This window comes from Platichthys flesus, chromosome 4 (genome assembly GCF_949316205.1).
Source record: "Platichthys flesus chromosome 4, fPlaFle2.1, whole genome shotgun sequence".
NCBI classification, from domain to species: Eukaryota; Metazoa; Chordata; class Actinopteri; order Pleuronectiformes; family Pleuronectidae; genus Platichthys; species Platichthys flesus.
In genome coordinates, this window is record NC_084948.1 from 15,971,078 (window position 1) to 15,988,366 (window position 17,289).

The 17,289-nt window shown below is 41.5% G+C and overlaps 2 protein-coding genes across 3 annotated transcripts in view; one reads left to right on the forward strand and one right to left on the reverse strand.

Moving 5' to 3' along the window:
- dscamb (Down syndrome cell adhesion molecule b) overlaps positions 1 to 2,184 on the forward strand; it is a 93,528-nt gene extending 91,344 nt beyond the window's left edge. For both annotated transcript variants that reach the window (XM_062386777.1, XM_062386778.1), the window contains exon 32: positions 784 to 2,184. In XM_062386777.1, the coding sequence (XP_062242761.1) occupies positions 784 to 1,328 (545 nt within the window). In that variant the 3' untranslated portion in view covers positions 1,329 to 2,184. The remainder of the gene's footprint in view (positions 1 to 783) is intronic.
- Positions 2,185 to 15,855: 13,671 nt separating this feature from the next.
- Positions 15,856 to 17,289, reverse strand: part of pcp4b (Purkinje cell protein 4b) — a 33,643-nt gene continuing 32,209 nt past the window's right edge. The window contains exon 3 of the mRNA XM_062386851.1: positions 15,856 to 16,571. Coding sequence (XP_062242835.1) covers positions 16,441 to 16,571 — 131 coding nt within the window. The 3' untranslated portion in view covers positions 15,856 to 16,440. The remainder of the gene's footprint in view (positions 16,572 to 17,289) is intronic.

The window sequence follows — 17,289 nt, forward strand, 5'->3', positions numbered from 1 at the left end:
CAAGGTAGGCTTAGTCATTTTTTTAGACAACTAAATCTTCGTCAATCCTCGCCACGTCCCCATAGCGATCAATATATAAGGTTGTCTCAAAAAATAAAAATGAAGAAATATCTATATTCAAAATATCACCCAAGTTTACCTAAGATTTGTGAAAGGAGCCCTGCTGGTTAGTCCCAGGTCTCACCTTATAAAGGACGACAGAGATTTAGCTTCCAGAGCGTTTACATTATTGAGTTCACTCCCCATTGAACTTAAACAGACCATTTCACAAGCTTCTTTCAAATATTCTAAACAATTCTTAAAACTTATCTTTTTAGGAATGCTTTTACAAATAGTTGACATTGGCTCATATTTAAACCGAACAATCCTAAAGGTTTATCCATGTAACTCTACTTTATTGCTCTATTTTTCAGCTCATGTTCCATTGTTTTCTTCTCATTGTTTCTTCATTGTAAAGCACCATTGTTAAGAAAAGTGCTACAAAAATCAATTGTTGCTTATTTAAGCCAAATGATTATTTTATATAGTGTTTCCAGTGGTTGTGCCTGACTTTGGAAATCTTGCAAGTGGACAGTTGCTAATTGAGTGTGAGTGCAGAGTTTTATTTCCTTGTTTCCAGCAGCATGCATCGGTTTTTACCAATGAAAACTCTAATAATCCCTTTTATATGTTTTCTGTTTTCATTCTAGTCCAACAGCATGTGATAACATCACTGTGCTTGGACACTGTAATTGAACTCATCTTTAATTGTCACCTGCTTCTCGCCTGTGTGTTTCCTCTCAGGGGGAGAGCTGGTCCACCTGCCGCCTTATCTCCGTATGGACTTCCTGTTGAACCGTGGCGTGCCACTGGCAGCCAGAGGTGGAGGAGTGAGCAGCAGCAGTGGCAGCAGCAGCAGTGGAGGTGGAGCAGGAGGTGGTGGTGGCGGAGGAGGAGGAGCGGGAGCAAGCGGAGGTGGTGTTGGTGCTTCAGGGGAAGCAAGAGTCGGGGCAGGAGGAGCAGGAGGAGCGATGGGCCAGACCTGCCTGGAGCCCCAGAGGAGCCGCACCCTGAAGAGGCCAACTCCCATGGAACCCACCCCCATGGAAGTGCCCTCGCCCAGGGAGGTGCAGCAGTGGCAACCAGGAACTGCTTCCACCCTCCCCCACAGGGATGTCCGGGAGAGGGGAGAGGCCCGGGGCGAGGTCCGGGCGGACGTCCCCTCCTCAGGAGACCTTGCCCAAGCACAGGCTGCCAAGCTCAGCACTTCCCAGGAGTCACTGCTGGACTCCAGAGGACACCTGAAACAGAGCAACAACCCCTATGCCAAGTCTTACACTCTGGTATAACACTGGGACGCACAGCAGACTAAACTGCAGACACACCGGAGGGGGACGGACAACAGATAGACAACAGGCACAGGACAAACAGTTTTCCACAACAGAAATTGTTGTATATAGAGCCGTTTCTGACATGCGTCTGAAGTGGATGCTTTTCTTTGAGTGTGTCTTTCTTTCTTTCTTTCTTTCTTTCACTCTATTCTTTCTTCCCTCTGTCGCTCTTCTCTGTTGCTTTCACACTTTTCTTCATTCTCTCACACCTCGCGCCTCTTCTGATGAATTTTTCTCTCACAGGTTTTATTTTCTACTTGAGTATTCTTTTATTCTAAAGTGACAACATATGAGGATTGCCAAAATGATTTATTTAAAATTTGAGTAAGAGAAAAAATACTATTGAATTTATATCAAGGACAATTATAGTCATTATTATTATTACTATTATTATTATATAAAAACAGAAAATATAAAAAAAAAAACAAGAAGGGAAACAGGAGGAGGTCTCTACAGGAGAACATTGCTTTCTTAATTTATTTTTATTTTATTGTGGCAATGTGATGAAATCTGTGATTGGGTAACTGAGGGGGTTTTTAGCACTATGAGGAGCCAATGGGAGGAGAGAAGTAGAGCGATGCCGGACACGAGCGCCAATGCTGACCGATCGTAACGTTTTTCAACCTTTCTGATGACTGCATGGCGACTGATCAAATGACAATTATTAGGAATGGCTGGAAATCCCCCAAAAAAAGAGAATTTTTGTCACACTATGAAATTATACAATGTGAATATATATAAAGAGATCACTTTTATTTGTGGAGATTACGGGGGAAATGATTTGGTTAATAAAGTCCTTAGTCATGTTTGCACACATCTGACTTTGATTTATGTGTCGAGACAAATGTCCCTCTCTCCTCTTGACTGTTCTCTATTTCTCGTCCATTCTGTCGTTCGGCTCTTTTTCGGCTCGTCCTCTGCTCTACACTGCATTCATCTTACTCCTGATATTGAGACGTGTCCTTTTTAGAGAAACACCCACCCCCACACCATAATTATTTTTATCTGGCAAATAATAAACAAAGTGCATACATGTGTATAAAGGTAAAGTGCAAACCTCCACCACCATCACAGGTACGTCTTACACACATTTATACTTTCCAGCTTTCGACCAAACCTCCTGTCCCACAAAGCTTTTGGCAGAAAGCTAGTGGCATGAGTCCACATTGGAAGTTTTCCCGACGCTGGTGTCACTGCTGTCTCCTGTTTGCTGCTAATCACAGAATTTAACACGCTTCTCACAAGATGGATGTTGCTCCGGACTAAGTCAATCCGCCAGTGCTTTTCAGTGGCCCCCTCTCAGCCCAGGATTCCAGGTAATTGCCTGTTAGCTCTTTGCGCCCCAAAAAATATATATGTAAACATGACTTTCTGTTTCATGCATATTTTTGCTTTAATTCCATCTCTTGACTAATCTCATGATCCCTCAGGTTAGTGCTGCATCTGATTCATGTTGAGGATTAGCCCCGTTCTGTGGAAGTCTTTGGATCAAAGTACTTCAGCCTTCCGATTGATACTGTGTTACTTTTTCTCTTTTCCTCCTTTCAAACTCACTAGCTCACTTCATTCTTACGTGAATATAACACAAATCGAACTAAATGTATTGATCTGAGGAACCACGATACAAAGCCAATATAATCGATTGTCACACATTAGTGTTCACAGCCTAAAGGTCTGCCTCGTGTTAAACTGCGGATTCTCCTTCCCGAAGGTTACGGGTCAAAGGGTCAAACCAGTAAAAGGGCAACTGTGGCAACCCGATATATTTATGACATGTGACCCCACGACTAAATTTAACACCAAACACAAAGCAATTGATTAAGCATCACAAGTGTCATATTGTGAAATTTGTGACCTTATTTGACATTCTGAGCTTCATTTTGAATGATTATTGAAAGTACGCAGCCTCTTAAAAATGACGTCTGTGGCTCTGGAAGAAGTTTGGGAAAATAACCCTGATGATGATGTGTGTGTTGGGCTCGGATTCTCCTCAAGAGGCCCTTAGGTGAAAAGATGAAGGCATTTATCAGAGGGGAGGAGAGAATCATTGCAGAGCTGCGTTGTGAGAATCTGTTTTAGAGCCAAGGCACTTTAATTCACAGTTTTCCTGCCTTCTTCTACATTTATTGAACGTCTCCCATCTCTGTGGACATGAGTAGCTAAACTATGAAGTAATAAATCACATGTACAAGAGGAATAAATGTAATTTAGAGATTAAATAAGCCTGTTTTAAACAACAAAAAGGTGTCAAAGCAAAACGGGAATTCAGCTATAAGCTTTAAAGATGACTCGTTTGAAGGGATAAACGTGAAGAGCTATTGCCAGTAGGAAGAGGAAATATTTTCTATGTCAACGAACTACACAAACTGACTCAAGCACACACACACACACACACACAAACGTGCAAACACACAAAAAAAACCTTGGCATGAGACAAACATGAACCAGATGGTAAAAATGCCATTTGGGACTTGTTTGCATTGATGCAGTTGCATCTGATCAACAGATGGCGCTGTGCAGTCACTGAATTGAGTCAGTTTGCTGCAGCTTGTGAGACGGTGGAAGGAAATGGTGAGAGTACCACAACTATTTGTGACAACCTGGAGAGAGACATCAAGGACAACTTTAGTAGTCTGTTCCAGTGTGTGTGTTTGTCTGTGTGTGTATGTGTGTGTGTGGCATACACATCAGTGCAGCACCTTGAACACAGTGAATTATTCATGCCAGCACTGACACTGGGACCCTGGATCAGGATTACACTGTCACACTGATCGCCACAGCTCAGGAGAATGCGAATGAGACAGCAAGCAGAGGCAGGGGAAAGACTGCACAAACACACACACACACACACACACACACACACACAAACACAAAAACGGCGGGCAGTCAATCCCAAAAATTACCTGATTGAAGACTACACAGATCCTATCATCACAGAGAACCTTGGGCTAAAACAGTTGAGCCTGTTTGTTTTGATGCAAAACTGGATGGAGTATTTCTACATATTTTTAGGGAGCACTGCACATTGAGCACAATATTCAGAGACAGCTGGATATCATGAAGAGTCTGGGTATAATCTCCCACTGTTTCTTGGTTAGAAAATATAGTAAAAAGTCACAGTAGGACTCAAAAGACCTCAACTGTTTTTATCAACTTGTGGTAGTAAGTTCGGGTAAATACAAAATATTCCGTTTGAAAAACTCCAAACAGACATCAGGTAAAACTTTTATCCATCTGTTGTTGCTATATGGAAATGAAATTCTCCCTGAGGAAATCATCAGAAAAACCTCATTTGCATTGTAGCTGTGACACAACATTTGCAATACGCTATATATTGTACGAGGTAAAAGTCAGAACTATCAGACGAAGACACTATGGTTTATGTGGTTTATTTTTGGTGGTTGTTGTGACTGAGAGGACACACACACCCACCCACACACACACACAAGCACACACACACACACACACAAACACACAGAATTTATCTTAAAACACGCTTCACCTATAAACTTGATGATTAATGTCATAGTGACTTTTTGTCCCCATAAGGAAGTTAAGTCCAAATAGTTACACCAATGAAGTAGCTAAGAATCCTATTCCTACAATTTCCATCATTTACTTTAATTTTATTTATTTTATTATTTTAGCCAACTACAATTTTCCCCATAGATGGTAAACAAAGATGGATGACTCGTCTCCACTCCCTCCCCGGATCTATAATCTGCAAATAATTAATCAAAACCAAACTTACCGGAAAACAAGCACTTTCACATACGTCAACATGATAACAACAACATCAAGTGACAGAAACCATCTATGAGAAGAACTTTTTTCATTAAGTGTAAGTTGACATTATATTTTGGTGCATGTCCCACTAACATGGAGGAGGTGGGATTTTGTGATCTATTCTGCAGCCAACCACCAGGTGGCAATCAAAACACTTTGGCAAGCACTCATCTCGTCCATCTGTATATACTGTACAGCTCACTGTTTGTGAGTTATCGATTTTAGTGAACATTTTTTTTACCCATTCATTCTTAAGATAAGCTCTCTTTTAACGTATCTGTTGTATTAAGCCATTTCAATCACATCCATTTCTTTAAACTTCAGCTGTTTGTCAACTAAACGCGACTATTTCACGTCTATTTACCTTTGGGTTATTTAACCTTTTATCAAATAAGTTAATTAAGTTAAGTTAAGTGGATATATACTGCACGTATAAACTATTCCTTTCTCAGAATATTAACTGTGGTACATGGAACTCCTTGTATGAGATATTGGAGATTTTCATTAGGATCTTTTCTTTTAACTGTCCACAGAGGACGCCGTAACATAACGTGCACTGCCAGACAGTAGAAGCACCCTCCCATCTGGGCTTCATAATGAGGTGCTGAAGACTTGGCAGGAGGCAGGAGGGCAATTAAGAAAGCATGAAACGGAAAGACTTCCCCCCTGAGTTCACACATCTCATCCTCCCTCCTCTCTCCGTGCCCTCACAGGCCCTCTTCTCCTCCGCTTCCTTCACTTTGTGCTTCACTATGTTCATCTCTCTTTTGGATTTATTTCTCTTCTCTGCTCGGTTTCGACCTCCCTCCCTCTTCTCTTACGGCCTCAGATTGATCCAGCAGCTCGCCCGTCCCTGTCCTTGAAGAAGAACTCGCCAAGCACAGGTTGTTTCTGGCAAACAAATTGTTTCCTATTATGTTTCTTTAGTCAGACAGGGCAACCTGACATTTTCACAGGCGCAAACTGATCTCTAGAACACCACACCTACGTCTCCCATGGATGTATACTCAGCATGGAGTTAAACCTAATGCATATCACACGGTATTAACAAATCAAACAGTTGAATTAAAAATGACATTAAGTTTTTCTTGAGTGACTGTTGCAGAAGTTGATTTGAGATGAATGGTTCATAAACTAATTCACTTCTCTTCAACTCAGGCTCTTTGTGAAATCTCTGTTTTACTTTCACGTCTCAGATTGATTAGGCCTACAGACAAATGATACACAGAAAATACGGGTCATATCTCTAAGGTAGCACAGAGATTTTTATTTCAATTTATTATAAATGGCTGCAGTCAAACTATCATTTCTAGATAAATTCTGCAGATTCAAATACATTAAATCCATTTAAATAAAGCCAACAGGCCAACATGTGATCTGTGTTAATGACCATTAATAAATGATTGTCTTGTTTAGAATGTCGAGGTATAGTTGGGGGGGGTTTAATTATACGTAATTTGATACAGAACAGGAGTTATTGGATGTGTTATATCACAGGATGATATTGTAGCTTGATATATTATCCTATTTTTAACAAAGCTGTGTGAGGAGCAGGCCACCGGTACGACCGGCATCAGGGGTTCGATTCTCACAGGAGCGGCTGTGTTCACTTTCCGTAGTATGATGTATTTAACTATAAGTTTTTCCTCCCGTCACCAATCAGATCTGAGCTCCAGCTGCAGGACGCTGGTATCACACAGTCACAGGACCAGTAGTTATTTTCAGACTTTTCAGCAGGAGTGTAACAGACAAACCAGATTACAGTTAATCTTTGCCGTGATGCATCATATTACATCATTGTCATCATTCAGCAGTGATGGATTGCAGAAGACACATGTTGTCTGCTCAGTGTGACCGACTGAGTCTAAAGAGACTTCTCATCTGCTAGATTACACAACCGTGTGTGTTTGTGTGTGTGTGTGTGTGTGTGTGTGTGTGTGTGTGTGTGTGTATGTGTCCTCCCAGAAACAACAACCATCAAAAATAAAATAAACGTGCAAATTTTCAACCGCCCAATCCTATGTTTTGGGATGGTTTATTTTCATTCAATCATTATTAGCAACAGTGGTATCTCTCTCTCTCTCTTCCTGTCTTTGTTTGAGTTTCCCACTCCTGTGATTGGCTGCACCTGACCTTTAATGTATCTCACCTGAGTTTCAATGAGCCCTTTGTCTATAAAGTCTCTTTGCTCCTCACTCGTTCTTCTGGGAGGAACGAGACCAGTTCCCCCGAGACGACTCTTTTGCGTCTTTAGGTTCTGAGTCTGAGAAACAGTTTTATCCTATTATATGTTCCTCACTTGATTTCCTGCAAGGCTACAGACTGGTCTTCACATTGGATTCCCATTAAATTCAGATTCATTTTAAAGGACTTCTTACATACGGAGCACTCCATGGCATCTCAATCAATAATCAATCAATTCTCAGGACGTGCAGTAGATCGTCGCGTGTAACTTAACACATCAACCAAATGGCTGATTAATGTAAAACAAAAACTACTTAATGGAAATAAGTGTCAATGTTGAAAGTATTTCTACATATGGAAATGTCTGATTGGGATGAAGGGAGCAGCAATGACTGTTGAAATGGAGGAGTAATTTCCAGTAATGGATGACCTCAATAAGAAGCTCAAAACCAATTTATTTAAAATGGCCTTTGCCTTGTATTTTGTGTGTATTTGAACAGCTGTACTCTTGTGGACTCTGTTTGACTTGCTCTGTTAAAGGTGCTAGATTAAATAAACCTTCCTCACGTACGGATTGGGTCAGAGAGCTTTAGCAGGAGACTGGCAGGATAGAAAACCCCAAATCCTTCAAAGTTCAAATGGATCCTCGAAAGTTTGAAAATAGTGCAGAATCATTACACTGTATATTTTATTATATAAGTAGACAGAAACTGTTGTGACCTTTGAGTCACCAATGAGGGAGGAGCTTATACTCTGAAACATCTTGACGATTCATGATATTGCAGAGTCTCTGACATAATCCACAGTGCTTCCTTAAAATATGTAGATACATTCTAAGACAATATTGTAGAATTTCCCCCACAAAATATTCTATTCACTTCAAATCAAGAGGACACAGCGTCTTCTATAGGACCCAGTTTTACATCCAAACTGGTCTTCGACAGTAACCCCAGCAGAGTGATGGCATGCAGAGTGATTTTAGTCGACAGAGGCTCAACAGCATCATGCAGCTCCTGTAACGATCGTAGCCCAAGGTGTTCTGTTGTGTGAGGATCTGTGAAGCCTTTTAACGATTCTGGATCATCTGACCACTGTCTGTCAGCTGGAGGGAACCCGAAGCTATTCTGAAAAGGCTCCGGAAACGTCTTATTGACCCTTATGTGACCACATTTCCTCAACTTATCGAACCATTTGTTCAGTGAGTTAATCTTTGTTCAAGACTGTTTTCAGGCCCGGAATAAAAGATAACAAAAAACTAGGTTAACGTTTATATTGTAGGATGTGATGACGATACATCATTAGTCCTGTGAAGAGAGTCTTTCAGCTGTAAATGTGAGGTTTCACTAAAGAGGAAGAAAAGCAGTTATAAATAACGGCTGCTTTCTGGGGTGACTTCACAATCACAAGGTTAATAGAGCAGCAGTTCTGCCAGCGGCTCTAAGGTTTCTAGGACAGTGTTTAAATATGAGGACGGGAAAATATTCCACCAGGCACAAGAAGACAGGGCGAGGATTGTCCCTTAAAGGTTTCCTGGACATTATCAGTTTTCTTCGAGCTCAGATTCTTTCATGTATCACGTTATCGGCCTGCAGCGTACATGTTTACCATCACACCCCTTCAACATCGTCCTCAGCATCTGACAGGGGACATTTAGTCACTTTGTTCAGTGGAAGGACAGCCACACAGGAGGAGATGATCTTTTTTATTTTGTCCTGTAGGATGCAGAGCCTAGAGCAGTCTCTATTGAAGGCCACAAACTATTAGCAGGGTTAGCATTCACTCACTATTTGACACTGACATTATAAAGAAAGTATTTGTATTTAGCAAGAGTATTATTCGGTCCTAGTAATCCTTCTGTAAACACAAAGCTTTAATCATTTGACTAATAACATGATAAATACATATACACTGTGTATAGTGTTGATGTACAGAGCTGTTTGCTCAGGAGCACTGCAGAGAGCCTGTGGTGGGTGTCCAGGACTTCCTGCTAAGGCTGCTTATGTGGATCTATGGTGAGGTCTCCGATAGCTTACAGCAAACGAAACCTAACTGTCGAGAGTCATGAAAAAAAGAGGGTTCAGGCTGCATTCAGTTGCGCTAGTGAGACAATTCTGTATCTGTCAACTGCCATGAGACATGCACTGAACTCTGAAGAATTTCCTAAAGAGCCCAAGTGAGAATACAGCAGGAGACAAAAAACATAGAATACAAATATCTCCGAATAAAAAAGATGAGCCACACACGCAGATAAGATGTCGAGGGAGTTTTTGGTGATGAGGGCCAAAACCGGTGTTGACAAGAACATTTGATCCCTGCAGCAGAATTAAAAGCATGATGTCATGCTTTTAATTGTGTTTTAGTTGTGTCCCTGTTTGAATCTTTTAAGCTTATTACTCCCAGTTTATTATTTTGCTCTTACCCACATTTGTTTCAGTTCACTTCATTTCCTGCCATTCTCTGTTTTCCCTGTTGTTTTTTACACCATATATAGTCACTCATTGTTTCTCATAATGCATCATCGAAAGTTGTTTATAACCGATGGTCACGAACTGAGCAGTATCGACCATCACCACCGTTGCGTTCACAGCGGAGAGACAAGAGGACACTAATGTTAATGCGAGCAGAGCATCACAGAACAAACTGAGGCAAACAAGGTTATTTCTACATTCAAAAATAGTGTAAAATAAACATTTCAAATTTACTGTGGGATTTTCTACCGGCCGACATTATTGTTGTTGTGCATCCTGATCCTACGACAATGACGTCATCACAGGTGCAGGGTGAAGTGCACACACTAGAATTCTCTTCTGTTCCGTGTCAGTTCAGCTCATCAGTTCGTCTCAGCTTATTATTTCCCGTTGAGTTATTGATCATTTTAGTTTTTTGTCCTATTCACCTTCTCGTTGCTCAAAAGTAAGGCTGTTCATTGGATCTGACACTGGATCAATTTTCGCTCTTGACATAAAATGAATCTTATGATGACACAACCTATTGGAAAGTTGGCGCAATGCGTCTTAAACTTACCACTATTTCAAAAAATAACCCAATGGCATTAAATAATTTCAGATTTAGTAAAAACAGAGAAACTGTAAAAGCATCAACCTCTGGAGCAACTTGTCAGGTAAAGAACTATCCATCAATCTTACACACATTTATGAAGGAAAGACTTTGAAAACTTGGAATTGACTCAAAACTCCAATCGTTAATGTGAGAGACTGAAATGAAGAGCAGAACAAAAAGTGCTCTTTCGTGTGAAATCATTAAAATCACCTCCTCGGGCTGTCTGTCTTTAAGATCTTTTTGATCCGCCTTGTTCTCGGCCATGAGGAGCCGCTTCTGATCGAATCCATCATCACCTGTCTCATCACTGCAGGAGATTTATCACAGGGAGAGAAACAAACGTCAAAGCAATCGGATCCTCCAGACACAGAATGCAGCATGCAGCCGACGGAGAGTTGTGCTGACGCGGATGAACTCAAATGATTTTTGAAAGCTTCTGCAGTTGCTGTGTGATCAGTTTGGTGTGTGATGAAGTGAAAGTCAGTTCCACTGGAAGCATCAGTCGTGTGCACACACTGTTATGTTTGACAGTGAATTTCCTCACGCCTGGCGCACACACACACCGACACACACACACATCGACACTGTGTTACTGTTTGTGTGACAGGCTCCTAATGACTAATGTAAGTTTAATGAGTCAAACCCAATGGAATCATCCATCTCCACGTCTGCAGGGACCGTGAGCTTTTGGTCTTACAGGAAATAACAGCAACTCTATCTAACTAACCAATCACATGAGACCAGAAGCCAAGGATGCATGAGTCTCTGTTTTAGAAATCTTTAAATGCACTGATGTTAAAGAAATGTGTTCAAATGCTCATATAACTGGACGAGTGCAGCAGCGTGTGAGCCAATCACACAAGCGTCAGTTTTCATAAGGACATGGATGATTAATTATTATCAGTAACCACATAGTGTGAAATAGATTTCAGTAGCTGTCCTGATACAAGCAAAGAAAACAGTAATATGACATAAATGCAGAATTATATTTGTTTTAAAGGAATATGCCAAAGATAATTTGATGGGCTAGTATCTGCACTACCTATGGAGTATACGCTCGCCAAACCCTTTAATATATCAGTATCTCCAGAGGGGTTGAACTCTGCAGGATTCAGAGACAGGACATGAATGATTGCTGCTCTGTTGTGTGTACAGCACAAGGAATGGTGTCTCTGTTGACTTTTAAAACCCCCCTCTTCAAACGTGAACCTCAAAATAGCACAGCTGTGTCTGGAGATCATGGCGCTGTAATCTAGTTCATCTTCCAGGGGAGACAGACGCACCTTCCAGCCAAAACCTCCGGGGTCAGCTTGAGCACCCGGAGCTGATGACGCACTTCTCTGTCAACTTGACGAGGTGATGAAGAAAGACCTCATCATCAAAATCTTTATTTTATTTTATAAGCACACAAAGACAAGTCTTTAGAGGCCTGTTATTCTCTGCGGGCCTTATGATGACTTGGCAGGATCCTTTTTAGCATCCGGGTGGAAAATAGAAGAAGAAGGAAAACAAACAAGGAGCTGCAGTGAGCTGTTCGTTTTCATGGAACAGTTCAAAGGTTACTGAAGTCTCTCTATTTAGAGAAGACAATGACACTAAATCTGCTTTGTACTTATTTAGTGTCAGGAAAATACAAACCTGTACACACTAGGTTTTTTTCATGTGATTTATTTGTGGGTGGGTGAATATTTGTCGTTGGCTTTTTTTTCAGACTCTGTATAATTTGAATATTATTTTAGGCATTAGTAGACGACCAACAACAACAACTTCTTCCTCTAATCACTGATATAAAGTTTCTTGTCTTAAGCCTTTGCTCCTGGACATTTGTTCTTTCAAGGGACTAGTGCCTGTTTGGATTGGGCTGTTTGTTTAGCCTGTGGTGATACTGGTTGCAATTTTCTATTTGAACTGTACAGGTGACCTGCAGTAATTGAGTCAGTCCACAGAACCATGAAGCTGCCCCACCGCTGCTGCACAAAGAGCTGATCACCTGCTTTATTCATAGTTCAGTGAATCTCGACTCAGTACACGGAATCCTGAATTGGAGAGTCAGTTTTTGTTGCCATTGTTGATGCAATTGTCACTTAAATTAATACACACATTATAAAACACTGGGGATTGTTTTTTTTGTTGCAGTTTTTCCTCACTCTGGTCGACGGTTAACTTATTTGGAGCATTTTTGGCCGAAATTCAGACGCCGACTTGAAACCTAACGGGGGCTGAAAATGACCCTGATCCCTGTGTTTTGCGCTGTAAACCATCTGTCTCGGGACATCAGGGAGACGGGTGCACTTGTCTTGACAATTTAATCCCCCCCAGGCTTACAGGGCTGATCTGCGGGGGGGGGATCAATTCCCTGGGGTGCAGAGGTCTTCACTGACCTTGTTATAATACAGTTCATTCAGTGAGCCTCTCTGCTGTAGTATCATCATCCCGCTCATGTGCAACTTCTTCTTAACCTCTGATGGTTTAACTCCCGACACGATCAACACCCTGCAGTGTCGTGTGAAGGGCAAGATCAGGTTATAGTCATGTAGAATATGTATGTGTCTGTTCAACTGCTGCTTCAGTGCTTAGGAGCAGACATCTTGTGAAGAGTGAAACTGTTAGCTCAAACCTACTTTGTTCCTAGGACGCTCACAGTACAATTAAAGTAGTAATACCATTTTTAGATCGTATATATGTGACACTTTTAAAAATGGTGGTGTCATAAAATACAACCTGGCTCTTTGAGGCAGATGGAAATGTTGTAGGTTATGTATTTGTACATAAACCGAAGACTAATATAATAATTTGACCTGATAGTAAAAGTAAAATAAAGTTATCTCACCTCATCTTGTGGGGAACTTGTGGGGAAAGTGTCAGAACTTAATATTCATGAATATCCATCCAACAGCTTCTAAGACATTTCAACTTGACTCGAGACGAGAAACCAGAGATATCCACAGTCATCATCTGGGGTTCATCAATGCCTCTGTGGAAGATGGTGATGATGGTGTATCACATAATAAGTGAATGTTATACCATGTTGTGATGCTGGTTGTAAAAGAGGGGCTCACCATAGGACTTCACTGGAGACCAACAGTACTCCAAGAAGGAACCCACCATGATGTCACCTGCTGATTTGTACCTGCCATTTTAATACTGCCTTTAGACCAGTGCAGTCTAAAGGCGAGTTGTGACCATATGTGGAGGAGAGAAGGGTGAGCTGGCTCTCCCACCTGACACCTGCACCCACTGATCAGTTCTAGCTGGGAATCCACGCCCCAACACACAGCAGGTTGTATCATCTATTTAACCTTAAATGACACCTTACAAAATGTTATGTTTTATTGCAATGGCTTCATTTTATGGACCCTGAGTCTATGTCCATTTTTATACACAGTCACAGTTTTACAACCGTATGTAGCTAGCTGTTGTAATATATATAACATGGTAGATATGTTGTAGTTATTGTTAGGAAGTTGGCCAATTAGCAGAGGGTAAATAGTGAGGGGAGGAGCCCATGTTTAGACTAGTTTCCCATTTGCTGTAGTTTACAGCCGGGTTGTGGGTACACTGTTTCTTATTGTCATTCGAACTTACTCAGAGGTTGGAGATGGTGTAGCTTGGACATGGATAAAACCATATTTAGAAATAATGCATGTTTTATATATTTGTTACACAGTGCTCCCCAGTCTGGTACTGCCGGCTCGCTCTCCAGTGGTGGTGACATGTAACTGCTGGAAAATCGACTAATGAATTATCTTAATAATGAGATAAATGTGTTATTCTCTGACGTGATTTTCTTTGAAATACTGGACCTTCGGGCTGAAGCAAACAGTATTTCTCCCGGACCTGGTGTTTGTGCTCACGTGTTTCCTCGTGCAGACTAATGAGCAGGACCACATAGTGTGTCTGAGCAATAAACTGGATAATGATGGAAGCTCTGTGCTGCTGTGATCGACTGTAAAACTGAGGAAAGGTTGTTGGTGACAGCTGCTTCACCAACAGTCATTTACACAGAGCTGAAGGAAAGTCAGAGTATGGAGCAAGATGCAGTTATACTAATGTAGTCTCAGTTCTTTAAGACTCAAGCTTTACAAAAAAAAAACAAAGACAGAAGACAGCCCTTTTTGAAATGATGACATATGAACCTGTGAGACTAAAATATACAGTGTTCATGTAGGTGTGTGCTGTCGGCTTGTTGTTCTGCAAAGCCCGAAGCTAAGAGCAGCTCAGTGGGAATCAGTCAGTTAGCCTGGCTCTACGTGGAGAAGGTCATCAAGCTGAGGAGGGAATAGATTCAGCCCAGCTCATTCTTAAGAGCCTTCTATTTATAGTTTGTTATGAGAATATACACGCAGGATGACGAGCACCCCACTAACGCTGGCTCTGCAACACACTCAGTACTTGGAATCCACAAGATGTCGGAGACTCGGCTCCATGTTGATTAAAATTGCCAGTCTACTGTATACTGGTTACTCACCCGGTGACTGGGGGGACAGTTGGTGAGATTTGGTTTCATCTTGCAATTTAAGCAGTAAACATAAAACCTTTTGTGAAATGGGTATGACCTGTCATCAACTACCATCTACATGGGTAAAGTTCACCTATACTTTGACAGTGATTGGTTAGTAGATGGGCGTGTGTCTGACGTCAGCGTGTTGTTTGTTCTTTCTGTTTGAAATCAGGAAATGGATGAACCAGTTCATATCGTTATTTTGGCCTCTGATATATGTTTTGAGTGGAACGTGATGTTGACTTCTGCTGATGTAGATGGACGAGGTGTCTCCACTTTCTCCCACTAACAGGAAAACAAGCTAAAATATCCCAGATACAAAAGCAGCCAGAGTCTGCTCAGCAACAATTGGAGGGAGGAGCGGATGCACGTGCTCGACCAATCATGAGTCAGTTTGTCAATCATGACGTTTCACCCTGTTTTAACAGCATCAAGCAAATCCTACTGAAAAATAGTACTTAACCAAATTCATTGTGATTCAATGAAAGAGATCATTTTTGGGGGGGCTGAATAGACACCGTTTCTGGCGACTAACAAGGCAATATATCCCACCATGCAATGCACTAGTGGCGTTGACAGGTAGAAAAGGAGCGACAGGAGGAGGGCACCACGAACAGCCCCCCTCTCTCTCTCTACTCCGTATTCTTATATCTGAATCATGGTGATGATAAAGACAGACAACAGACGACAATGTCGATGCGGAAAAAATGTGCTGAGTACTGTCCGTCCCTATATAGTGAGTAGGGGGTAGTGAATGAGTTGGGTGATTTTGGACACAGCCTGTGTTTCTCTTCAGCGACATGATTGGCTGATTGTATAGTTGAATGAATATACATGTGTAAGATGCGGGTGCTGCTGTCCCTTCAGACACGCTGCAGATATTCAGACGCCTCGTTGGACATGCAGCTCGAGGTGTTTGTCAAATATTTGCCATTTACATGCACCGCACACAGGTTTCACACTGAGTCTTTATTTATTCAACGTATATTGATTCACAGCTTGATATTACCATGCGGGTAAGAAAAAAAATGCCTCTGGGTGAAATGCTCTGTTCATGATGGTAAGCTCCAAGTTTTCTAAAAACAACCTTCAATCTATCGCCAGCGTACGCTCCATCAGGTCACACAGGTACAGGTAGTTTTAGGAAATGTAGCAAAACAGAGAGATGGTGCAGGTGGAACTATGCGACTGGGAGAAGTACAAAAACATATTCTAACACAAACACCAGCTATAGACTGTATTATGTAAGGAGCACATGTTAGGACACAATCCAGATCTCTATACCTTTAATTACTTATTTATCGATACAGCAGTCAAATAATAAATAATAGGAATTATTATAATAGGAAATTGTAAAGTTCACAGACATATCATATGATTAACAAGCTATTGCATTCTCTACCCCCACCGACCCCATCACGACCCCTGGAGTTCCAACAGGTATGAATTTGTTTACATGCAAATGTCACACCATCTTCACTGTGCCGTCACTCCCCCCCCGCCGCCTCCCCACACAGTGGCAGAGCGACGCGGCGCTCACTAGGACTTCTCCACGCGCTTCTTCTTCTGGAACTTCCTGAACTGGGACTGGATGGCGACCGCAGCCTTCTCAGTCTCCGGGTTCTCCATGTCAATGTCAAAGTCCTCCGCGACTTCCGTCTTGGACGCATCTGGAAGCCAAAGGAAAGGATGCATGTGAATCACAGCAGTGTACCTTGAGGCGTCAGAGACATATCTCCAAGTCAGGTGAATATAATTTGCTAACCCTGCCCAATCTCAGTTTAGAAGCCTCACGTTTCTGGGCAGCGGTGTTCACAGTAGAGAGACTGATTGGTGGTCACCCATTGCAGAATTAAGTCCCAATTCACTATTTAAAGGAAGCACTGAACCGGAAACGTTTCAAATTCGACTGGAGACTGAATTTGGTAGCTACCGAGGAACCTGACGTTTACTCTTGTTTAATTATCTTTCTACAATCAGTTTCCATTTTAACTGGCAATATCAATGGTTGGCTATTAAAATATACATTTGCCAGTCTGCTAGCCTGCAACTATATGAGGTTTATAACATTTCTAATACTCTTAAATTAGACAAGCTTTTATAATCTTAGTCAAACTAATCACTGTTTTGAAAAAAGAAAAGAATCCCACTTGACATCAATACCGTCACAATAAACCAGTATCTCTCCACTTGTGCATTTGAAACCGGAACGTATTGTTACACAATAAAATGTCCTCTAACATTTCTGATAAACCTCAGCTCTGATTATGGAGCAAAGCTCCTGAGGGGGAGCCTGAGCTTTTGACCAGGTCAGAAGCCAAAGCATGAATTGATCTGCTGCTCTTAATCCTCCAAGGAGCTCAGCCAACACTGACCATGAGCAAATGA